The sequence below is a fragment of the Diorhabda sublineata genome, chromosome 2 (genome assembly GCF_026230105.1).
Source record: "Diorhabda sublineata isolate icDioSubl1.1 chromosome 2, icDioSubl1.1, whole genome shotgun sequence".
Taxonomy (NCBI): domain Eukaryota; kingdom Metazoa; phylum Arthropoda; class Insecta; order Coleoptera; family Chrysomelidae; genus Diorhabda; species Diorhabda sublineata.
The window spans coordinates 5,358,403-5,370,554 of NC_079475.1; the positions used below are offsets into that span (position 1 = coordinate 5,358,403).

At 34.4% G+C, this 12,152-nt stretch overlaps 1 protein-coding gene across 1 annotated transcript; it reads left to right on the forward strand.

The window, feature by feature from the left end:
* The first annotated feature begins 662 nt into the window (after positions 1 to 662).
* On the forward strand, positions 663 to 8,075 carry LOC130452649 (acidic mammalian chitinase-like). The gene is made up of 7 exons (XM_056792005.1): positions 663 to 778; positions 2,073 to 2,261; positions 2,324 to 2,556; positions 2,682 to 2,809; positions 6,036 to 6,165; positions 6,267 to 6,452; positions 7,781 to 8,075. Exons 1-7 carry the CDS (start codon positions 718 to 720, stop codon positions 8,033 to 8,035), a joined length of 1,182 nt encoding a protein of 393 aa, XP_056647983.1. The 5' UTR covers positions 663 to 717; the 3' UTR covers positions 8,036 to 8,075.
* Positions 8,076 to 12,152: the final 4,077 nt, after the last annotated feature.

The following is a 12,152-nucleotide window of genomic DNA, read 5'->3' on the forward strand; positions in this document are numbered from 1 at the left end:
GTGAGATCTCATTCGTGGCTCTGAAGCAAAACGTTTCAAACCACGGAGCATTCCTGCAACAAAGTATCGCCTTTACTGCTGCCGCAGCAGCTTCAAATTTCATACCCACAAACATCAGTTCCGTACAGTACGTGATACAACATCTAGATTATATTCGCAATACCGATCCTCAGTCCTAAGGAGAGATTTAAATAATTAAAATTCCGCTCTGGAGAGTACTGATTTCTTTTAAATCGATTGCAAACTCAGATTAATACTTGTTTAAATATTTTGTTTTTTCTCGCCCGTGGGCCCCTGGTTGAATTTCCCAATAGGTCCGGCCCTGTAAAATTTCTTTGGACAATTCGCGTAGTTGTATAATGTGTTGCCGACATTTAGACATTCAAAATTATTTTTAATTTAGAAAATGGTACCTTGGTTTGAAATTTCACTTAAACTATCATTATTATTATAAAAAATTTACAGTTTAAATAAAAAATAAGTTCAATAAACGGACCCTTATAAAAATTTTTGTGTGAATACTTAAAAAGCGAATTCTCATTATGATACATTTAAATATTAAACAATTTTCGTAGTATTTCGATAGAATCAGAGATTCTGATTAAGTAGTTAATGATGCTTTTGTTTAATTAATCATCATTTTAATCTCTCAACTGATATGATTAAAAATGGGTATAAATACTTGTTGGGCCGTGAAAAAAATCAAGTATCAGTAAAATGAAGTCCTTATCAATATTGTCTTTATTCGCCATAATAATCGGAATTAGTTTCCCGATTGGTAAGTAATAAATTAAGATCAAATTGCAAAGGACTTTTTTCAATTTTTGAAATGCATAATATACAATAAACTAGAAGTGATCGTTTATTATTTCGAGAATGACACGGCTACATTATCGGCGTAGATAGAATTTGTTCGGACGAATCCATTTCTTATTGTGATAGGGTCGATTGTTATCTGTTTTCAATCGATTCAGTGGCCGGTTTTGGTATTCTTTCAATTTGTTTTACGGTATATATTTAAATATTTTTTTGTAAGATCTTAACAAACATTCGCTCTTTATTAAAAAAAAAAAAAAATAGGTTAAACCACTAGACATTTTTGTACTATCGTAAAAATTTCAAGTACCTATATTGATATAGTATTAAAAATAATTCTAGAACGCGATTTTAATTACTATTGTCTGATGCCTTGGAATGCAACATAATTATCTAATTAAGTAGTAGATCATGGTGGAGATATTATTTTTTCAAATAAATATAAATGGATGTTAAGAAGAAGAATGTGACACCACCACATTACGCTCTTAAGCTATGACATAAGAAATAGTTTCTGGTTGTTGGGTGAGAAGACGAGTTGGAATTAAAGTCAAAATTTTTGCCATTTAACCAGCATCTAGGTATTGATTATTTAAACAGCAAATCATTGAGGAATACTGACAAAATGTTACATAATAAACAAAAAGCTTTTAATCGTGGCAACCGTGTATTGTTAGTGAAAATACGTAATCGGCTACATTGTCTGGATGTGTCAAAGGTGTTGATGTTAAAATTGGTAAAAAAACAAAGTTTAGTGAGGAAATAGTGATGAATTTGAAACAAGATATTGAAAAAATTAAAGCATTAAATATAACGGTAATTTTACCGCTTTGCGATAGCGAAATATTTAAATGCAACGTTGCCGGATTAGAAATTTCTCCTTGGAAACTAAAGATTTATAAGTACGAGTTTCAAAATGGGATAAAACTCTGGGAGATCCTCAGATAAAACAAAAAATTAATAACAGGATGAAAAAAACATTGAAGTCGAAGGCTAAGGAAAGTAAGAAGAGATGAACAAAAATATAACTAGAAAGTAATGAAGGAATTAAAAAATGAAACAGAAAGGTGTGGAAAAGGCCAGGATTTGTAAACTAAATATACGGAAGAATGACAAAATGCAAACAAAAGATATAAGTTTAATAAACACGAACACAAAATCGATCGACGTCATTTATGCTCAAAAAAAAACAATATTATTTTTATTATTTTTGAGTTTTCTTTTATGTGAAAATAAAATATTTTGATTTATTTTAGTTTCGGGAAAAAATATAATCTGCTATTTTGCCAGTTGGACGGTTTATAGAACAAGTTATGGTAAATTTGACGTTTCAAATATAGACCCGTCTCTATGTACTCACTTTAACTTTGCTTTTATCGGATTAAACGAAGATGCCTCCATCCACATATTGGATTCGTGGGAATCCGATGCCCAAGGCGGTTATGGTAAAAATAATTCTTTTTTTTCATATCAAAAGAAATTTATCATTTTTAACCGTATATTTTAGAGGGTTTTAAACATTTGGTGGCGTTGAAAGAACAAAATCCAGATTTAAAAATATGTGTTAGCATGGGTGGGTGGAACGAAGGTTCTAAGACATACTCAAAAGTAGCTGCTGATCCAGAAAAAAGAGCAACTTTAGCTCAAAATGTTTTGAAGTTTATTAAAGAATGGGGATTTGACGGATTCGATTTAGACTGGGAATATCCCACTAGAAGAGGAGGAAATGATATTGATAAAGTAAGCGTCAATTCTAGTTATCGTTATTATTTCAACCCTCCACGGTCAGCAACATTGCTTTATCCAATTCACTCTATTGTGTAAAATCCAAGTCTATTAAGGTATATTTTGGGACGTTATTTTAGGATGATTTAACCGAACTTCTAAAAGAACTTCATAACGTTCTGCATCCTGAAGGTTATTTGCTTTCCATTGCTGCAGCTGGTGGTTACGATAAAATTATTCCTGGATATGATATACCCGCAATTAACGAGTAAGTATTTATTGATATAATCGTTTTTCGACATCAAAGAAAGAGTTAACCATAGAATTATGAACGACACCCTGTAGCATTTCCATGGAAAACTTCACAAATAGATCTTGGAGGATTGAAAACACACCTCCACTTGGGGAAGCCTTCATTCAAACCAATGAATTTGACAGAAAATCCATAACAAAAACGATTGTATATGAAATGTTTTCTGAATCAGTTAATTCGGTACATAGGTGTACCAAATTCGGAGCACGTACATTTAAAAAAATATTTTTAATGATATATACCGTAGAAAGAGAGATTAAAAGATAAAAACAACATTAACCCAATGGAGACAGAGGAAAGCGTGAGCACCAGTTGGAAAAAGATAGAAACAAACATCAAACAAGCGGCATCAGAGGCACTTGGATCCAGGACAACATAAGAAATGAATTAAAACACCATGGTTCTATGAGGAAGTGAGAGCTAAATGCCAAGAAAAGAAAGAAGCCTACCTGAAATACAGAACGTCAAAAACCCTGAATTCGTATGAAGATTACAAAAGAGTACGTAATGAAACAAAAACATTAGTAAGAGAAATCAAGAAAAAATATTGGGAACAATTTTTTAAACAGATGGAGAATGATTTTTACGGCCTCCAGAAACAGATATGGCGAATGATGAAGGGACAAAGAAAAGAAGTCAATGAGCTCTTCGAGACAAACCAAATACAAGAGGAAACATGGGTCAAGTACCTCCAAGAACTGTACGGTAATGAAGACGAAAATAGAAACGAACCAAACACGCCTGAAATAACTTCAGACGAAGATCTACAGTTTAAATTGACAGAGGTGCAAGCGGCTATGAAACAGCTCAAACACAGAAAAGGCCCAGGTCAAGATGGCATAGCTAACGAACTACTCAAATACGGGGGAGAAAGTCTTGCCAAGCAGCTAACAACTCTCATTAACAAGATCTTGTCACATAAAAAAATTCCAGACGATTGGAGAACAAGTACTACGATTATCATGCTCAAAAAAGAACATAAAAAAATACCATCTAATATTAGAGGAATCAATTTGCTGGGTAGCACTCTGAAACTTACAACAAAAGTCATCACAAACAAAATGAATAGTCTTATCACGTTAACAGTTTAGATCGGGAAGGTCGTGCACAGACGCGATCTTCGTCATCAGGCAGAGAAAAATCGATTGAGTACAACAGACCAGCATTTATGTGCTTTACAGATCTACAAAAAGCGTTCGATCGAGTACAACTAAAAGATGTAGTACGTCTACTATACGACAAACAAATCCCTTATGACTTGATAAAAACCATTGAAAATATAATTATATGTAGACCATATATACGGACTATATATGGTCGTATACATACGGTCTAAATAATATACGGTCTATTATAATTAATTATTAGTTTTAATTATAATTATAATTATTATTCATATGGTATTTCATAAACCGTTTATATACGGACTATTGTGATATGCTCCATGGCAGTGTTTCCAAGCACGTGGACAGTTTACCGCTTTTTTGCTGTTGTTTACAAAGTATTTATCTGAAAATAACCCGATTTGTGATATTTCAACGACGTAACAACTGAAGAAGAAAATGTGATTAATTCCATTCATGCTGACATTGCTGGTAATGCAGAAATCGAGCAGTCGCATAAATCGGAGATAGAAATTGTTACAGAAACAGAAGAGGTCATAGAAGAGCAGTTGGAAGGAGTATTAGCGGAAATCATTCAATACCGCGAATGAAGAAGGTTTCGATGTTGGAAACCCATGTTCGGAAAATATTTGCAGTTTTTGCACTAGAAACAGAAACATAGAAATGGCAAGAAAAGCTGCTCATGATGGATTACAGCTACAGTTATATCAGATAGCACCCATCCAAAACCGAAAATCGGATCAACTGTAAGAATTTCCGTTCCAGACGGTGGATGGAACGGTTCCACACAAGATGGATTTTACCGCTTGGGAACAAAACAAGGAGTGATTTTAAAATACTATAGCTGTTTAGAATTTAGTACGTGCCCTGCTAACATTTTGAAAATTGCAGAAATTCAAAAAGACAGGGATATCTCTCTTAGATCGGTGGCTACTGCTCAATCGAGAGGACATGGGCATGGTTTTAAAAAATGTAATTTTAAGGGTAAATGCCAATCAAAGAAATGTGCTTGTCGAAAAGGTAACTACGAACTAGTCCTTTCATATATGGTCTATTTTTCATAAACGGTCTGTAACATATACATTAACAACAAAATCCAAGCCACAATGAACGGAGTTCTAACGGAGCAAATAGCAGTGTACAAAGGGATTCGCCAGGGAGACTCCTAAAGCCCCTTGCTTTTCAATATCATTGTGTACGAAATAATCAAGAAAATAAGAAAGCTAAGGGGTTACCAGATGGGGGAACCGAAATATTACAATATTATGTTACGCTGATGATGATGTTCTCGTCGCAAAAAATGAGGATGATCTTCAAATGCTTTTACATGTGTTTAACTGCACAGCTAAATCTTTCAATATGTTAATATCTGCGTCCAAAACAAAGTGTATGACCACATCCAAAACTCCGATAAGATGTAGACGATCAGATAATTCACCAAATTCAAATATCTAGGAATCGAGATTTCAGGATTTGGAGACGTAGAGAACGAAATAAGAGAGCAAACAACTAAAGCCTTAAGAATAGCAGCATGTTTGAACGAAACCATATGGTGAAATAAACCGAAATAAATATCGGAATAGAGGCCAACCTACACCGTAGAGACACGGCCAGAAACGGCGAAAACCAAAAGAATTATGGAAGCAGCAGAAATGAAAGTGCTACGTAGGATAGCCGGAAAAACTCTACTGGTCAGGGAACAAAGTGAGAATATCAGAAGATTGTGAAAAATAGATGACGTTAACGAATGGATTCTATCGAGAAAGAAAGAATGGAATGAGCACATAAGTCGTATGGACAACAACAGATTGGTCAAGACAGCGCGCGATAAATTCCCATTAGGCCGAAGGAGGTAAGGATGTCCAAGATAAAACAGGCGACTACGCCTAAGACACGAAAGAAGAAGAAAAACATATGAAAAGGTCCAAGAAGTAAAAAGTCGAAGAAAATTAACACCGATTTGATTAGATTAAATGGAGATTAAAAGTATTATCTATAAAGTGCGTTGTTTAATGAAAATATTAATACAAAAATAATATTTTTTAATTATTTTATAGGGTGGTGGATATGATAAACGTTATGGTTTTCGATTTTCATGGTGCTTTTGAATATGACGTCGGTCATTTGTCTCCTTTATATGCTGCCGACGTGGATAGACTCTATTACGATAATATAACTTACAACGTGGTATGTTCTTCTTTCTAAATCTCACAAAAGAAAAACTAGAATAAAACAAATTCCGTAAAGTCTGACTAGAATGGATTTTTATTAATATTAATGTTTTGTAGGATTTCGGTATCCAAACTTGGTTGAATTTAGGTAGTGTTCCAGAAAAGATAAATTTGGGCATCGTATTTTATTCACGGACATTCACATTGGCAGATAATAGAAATACGTCACTTTATGCTCCTATAAAAGGTCCAGGGAAAGCCGGACCATACACTAATCAAGAAGGTTACCTAGGATACCACGAAGTGAGTAAAATTTATTTTATTACATCAAATAATTGAAATGTTACTGGTGATGGCCCAAACTAGTGGGTTTACTTTGCCACTTCAATAAATTATGTATACCGTCTGTCCTCGTTAACTGTAACATGTTTACACTAGTAACACGGCACACGTCGCTACGTGTCGAATATGTGCGCATATGTTTTTCCATTCAATTCAATTTTCTGCGTACATACTCAGTCCACCACACGCCATCCGTTTAAATCGCCCACATGGGGTACTTTAAACTTTTCAGCAAGTTTTATCGCATTGCGTATATATTGAAGATTGACTCGGAATGCAACAAGAGTTGTTAATAGAAAAAGTGCGTCAATATGATTTCTTATATAATATACATTCTGTACAATATATAGGGGGCTATAAAAAAGTGATCCTGTCTCTAGGATAGATAGAAAACTGAAAAATATTTGGGGTTTGCTCGGTAAAAAATTCAGCATCCGTATTCAAGATAAAGGACGTTGAAGAACAAAAAAATTTCAATATCATGTTGTCAGTAATTGTGGCAGAATCGTAAAAAATGTCTATAATTTTGTACTGAGCAAACACCAAATATTTTTCAATTTTCTATCTATCCTAGAAACAGGATCACGTTTTTTTAAAACATCCTGTAGTGTTCAAAGAACCGATTATAATTTGCTTCCAGTTCTCGGATTAAAACCACCATGTTTTTCACGATTTTCATTAATTTTATGGACCCAAATTTATCTTTTTCTCTTATTGTGCAAAACCACAGCGGCAGCAGCACATTCTTCTAAAAACTTTAGGTCACTAGACGAAGTACTGGTGCTGCTCTCCATAACGTACTCAAAGCTATTGAAAATTTTTCTGTTTAAAATTATAGAATAAAATGAGCGTGTCGTCACATGGCTTACCACGTGAACCGACGTAGCATCGCGTGGAGTGGCGTGGCGTGTTCCTATTGGGTTTTGATTTTAAGTATACGTTTTGTGTGAAGCTGATTAAACAATTACAAATTTTTACTTCTTTTTTGCACATTGCTACTTTGATTTTTCAACTTTTCATTTCGTTGTTTGTTCATATTTATAAGTATACATTTTTGCGGGTAGTCACTGATTATTGCATGCTCTGGTAAACTTGTTTGATTTTTCAAGTCAAAACTTCCTTCATTGACTCCATCCATAGAGTTTTTCAAGTTCAACTTGACCTACATAATTAAAATAAAGTGAATTTGTCTAACCTTAACTAACAATTTGATATGTATAACTCAATTTTGGCCAATACTGACATGAGGTGTTTCTCTAAAGTTTTTATCTTCTTTGGTTTTGTTCTAGATTTGCGAATTTCATTTAAATTCATCTACATACGTTTGGGACGAAGAACAATTAGTACCTCACATTTATTGGGACGACCAATGGGCTGGCTTTGAAGATCCGCGTTCTTTGACAGAAAAAGTTAAATACGCCATCGATAACGATTTAGGAGGTGTCATGATTTGGTCTTTGGACTACGACGATTTTAGAGGAAGATGCGGAAAGAAGTATTTGTTATTAGAAACTGTCAATTCTGTTCTTAAAGAATATTCTTAATTTTTGAAAATATATACTTAATAAACGTATACAAGAAGCATTTTAATAAGTACTTAATATAACTTTACCTGTTTTTTTCATCCTACAGTAGATTCTCGGTCATCCAATCTTAGTTTATCCGACCTTGCGAGTTATTCGACCTACTGTGGCAATGTACAGTACAATAACATGATTTTCCATAGTAGGCTCTGCATGAAGCAGCCTCTTGCCTTTTCCTGACTGTACGCATTGTATTCTCGTGCCAGGCGACAGATCGGTGACCGGACTTTCTCTTTGTTTCTGAGCCCTGCATTCCACCCGCCGTCAATCAGTGCTTACGTAGACCAAGAAGTCGTGTTGTGAGTTGTTTCTTTTGTGCTGTTTGTTAGATTGTTGGTTGTGTTTAGATTTTTTGGTCTCTTAAAGTTGTGGTGATGGCTTCAAAATGTTATAAGGTGGTTGAATCAATGAAAAAAAACTCAAAACCTTGAAGAAATTTGACAATTTACAAGATTACAACGTAGAAAAAACAACGGTAGGGGACTGGAAGAGGAATCGAAGCAAAATCAAAAATAGTGTTCACAACGGCTCATAGCAAAAGCATTGTGAATATGAAAAAATAAATGAAGCTCTGAACCTGTGATTTACTCAACACAGGGATGAAGGTGTACCGATATCAGGGCCAATCTTACAAGAAAAGGCATTAAATGAAGGTGAACCTTGGCTCGATAGATGAAAAAAGACATACGGAATTGGGCAACTTAATGACTGTGGCGAGAAGCTTTCAGCAAATTCTGAAGGTAATTATTCGTTTGGAGATAAACTGCATACGTTGTTGGACAAGGAAAGCCTAACAGGTGATCAGATATTCAATTGTGATGAAACTGGTCTTAATTACAAATTGTGATCATTGTAATAATTACAATTGTATCTAAGCGACAGCAAAAAAAGAGTGACTATTTTTTCATGCAGTAATGCTATGGCAAATATGAAAATGAAATTGGCTATGATAGGCAAATCGAAAAATCCTAGAGCGGTTAAGAATATTTCCAAAAATTCTTCAGCATTGAAATATTACAAATTGAAATATTACATATAATCAAAAAAATGCTTGGAATAGCTCAGACATTTTCAAAGAATGGTTTGGTTTTTTCAAAAATTTGTGCCACAAACCGAACAGTTTTTGGAATCCAAAAACAATCCAAGGAAATCAATATTGCTTCTTGACGATGTTACATGCCATCCTGGTGAAGAAGAACTTAAAGATGAGGATATAAAGGTAATGTTTTTGGCTCCAAATGCAACTTCCTTAGGTCAACCTATAGATAAGGGGACATCTTAATTTACAAGACGTTGCTTACTACGTGACTCAGTCATGGGCGAGTGTTGGAGCAGACGCCATTTCTAAATCATTGAAAGTTTTTTTCCAAGAAAATCAAGAATCTCCAGCTGGAGGAAATTTACAGAAAGAGACTAAATCCGTCAACAACTACTTCCATTGTTACAATAAATGCCGGTTTGCTCGGAAGCAAAATAAGAGGATGTGAATGAGTTGTTGGCCCAAGATGAACAATATAAAATGACAGATGATGAAATAGGTAATCTGGTAAACGGAAGAGAAGAAGAAGACGATGAAGAGGATATGATTATTGAAGACAGTGTACAGAAAGGACACAAAGCTCTAGAAATAGCGTTAGAGTATGGAGAGCAGCTGGGGGAACATTTTCTACGGAGTTTTTACTTCTGAGGAGACTACGAGATTTGGCGGCCAGAAAACGAATTATTACGAACTTTTTTATTGAAGCCTAAGTTTGGTTTCATGGTTCACGGCATTGTACAGTACGTGAGTATTTAGTTATTCTAAAATAAATATTATTACTTATCTGTTAGATGTTTTAGTTTGTTTAATTCAGTTATGTTTCAACTCAGCTATGTATTTGGAAATTTTTCAATGTTTAAATAAAATTAACGTCGTTTTTAGTCGAATTTTTCAAGCAAAAATTAGACTATTACAGTAGGCATGACTAGAAGAAAAATCGGGGACACATCATTTTTCCCATGTTTTCAGACCTCCTGAACACGATTATGATGGTTTTTCGAATGTCTGTAGTTTATATATATATATATATATATATATATATATATATATATATATATATATATATATATATATAAAGCTGTTTAAGCTACAATTCTTATTTTCGTCTATCGAGCAATTGCTATGGGTCCGATTTGGTTCAAAATTAGCATACATGGCTTTTTGGACGGCGGATTGATGTTATTAGAGTTTGGTTGAAAACAAATGAATATTTCGAGGGGTCGCAGTGCAAAAAAGTGGTTTTTGACCTTTGCTCACCTCTGCAGGTCAAACGAAAAGCGACTGAAAAATGAAATTTCACATGTAGGTTCAATTAGTTGCGAGATGATTTCCTGTCTAAAGTCGAAACTTTCCATCTCCACCCCTTTCCATTTTATGGTCATTTTTGTTATATTTTCTTATTTTTTGGCCAGAAAAAGTTTAACTACAGGGTTCGAACTTCGCATGCAACTAGCGGTGATGTTGAAGAATTGTCTTTCTCAAGTTCAAAGTTTTCTTCTCAAAACGCCCGAAATCATTTTGATCGTTGTAATTGTTGAACTGGATCGCCTCCTATAATGAATAATACGAGTATGATCGTTGCTAGGATGATTTTTTTTACTTCCCATTTTCGAAATTTCTTGTCATTATGACAATTTTTTCTTTGTTGTCAATTGGAATTGATCAAGAGGGTTCGAGACAACCACGTCTATTGAAATTATGAATTTTCATTCGAGAGAGAGAGTTAACTTGTGAAATGAAAAGTTATTGAGGAATAGCAAATTTTCCATATGAAGAAATAAGATTGAGAATTGATATCATTTCCAAGAAATTCATTTTATCGAAAGATTTGTTTGTGTATTAGTTAAATTCTTCATTCGACGAAAAAGTCAACTTTCGTGATGGAGCTTTGCTGCTCACGGCTTTTTTTATCATTTTCCGTGTTATTCGACCTTGGTGCGGCCGATTTAGGTCGGATAATTAAGACCCTACTATATTTATTAAGTTGTTTCGTTGGAGACGAGAAACATTACAAGATGACCCACGTGCTAGATGTCAAATGACGGTGATTACTCAAGAAAACTTTAAAATAGTGGAAAAAAGTGTTCTAAATGATTGGCGTCTAAAAACAAAATAAGTATTTCCAAAACTAGTGTTCTAAGGATACTAAATGAACGTTTAAATATGACAAAAATTAGTGAACAGTGGTGATTACCTCGAATTCCCAGCATAGTGCAGAAACATCGTTGATTACGAGGTTTACTACTTAAGTTTTTGGACAAATGAAAACAAATATTTAAAATTGGATATGGCTTCATCGTGTTTCAAAATATTCATTATTTTTTACCAAAGACATTATAGTCCCAATTTTATCATAGTTGAATACATAAGCCTGTAGATAGGTCCCTGTGAGGTGCCTCAATTGACGTTATCAAAAGCCGATATCCTTTGAGAAGACGATCATGCGCTTTGGCTTGAACTCTTTGATATCATTAGGAAAGTTGTGAGGCTTGCCCAAGATGGCGTCTTAGATGGTAGTGTCCAGTTAGAAGTCCAGTCAACAGTCCGATTTCGCGCTTGTTTAGTTGGAGTAGTTATTGCCAGGTGTCTCTATCCATCTCTGTTAAGCTCGCCTTGTGAGTAGACTGTTGAGAGACGCGATAGCAATGCCAAGGATGGATTCTGGGCCCATCGGTGAGTTCGCCGATCAACTCCCAATATTATCATAAAATGAATATTTTCGCACTTCATTTGTTCGCATTGGTGAGTATTAAAGAGTACAAAATAAGCGAGCGAAATTCAAATTCAATAAACGTTTATTAAGGTTCCATCAGGTATTGATTGTGTTTGGAATAAAAATTCTGTTTATTTTTGTGTACCAGGAGTGTTTTTAGATTCTGTTTAGTCCTCTAACATCTGGCAATCAAGATTTTACATCAGTTGAGGTCATTCTTTTCATTCTTGTTTTCTCGCGTCTCTGAACTTTATCAGGTTTCCTTCTAATATAATTTTCACACTTAGGTACAATACAATACCAATAGAACAATTTTTAACTTTTTT

Bases quoted from the DNA above. Each gene is read 5' to 3' on its own strand.
- LOC130452649 (XM_056792005.1), top strand. From the start codon at position 718: ATGAAGTCCTTATCAATATTGTCTTTATTCGCCATAATAATCGGAATT. The intron at 779-2,072 runs GTAAGTAATAAA...GATTTATTTTAG, and splicing joins CGGAATTAGTTTCCCGATTG to TTTCGGGAAAAAATATAATC. The intron at 2,262-2,323 runs GTAAAAATAATT...CGTATATTTTAG, and splicing joins CGATGCCCAAGGCGGTTATG to AGGGTTTTAAACATTTGGTG.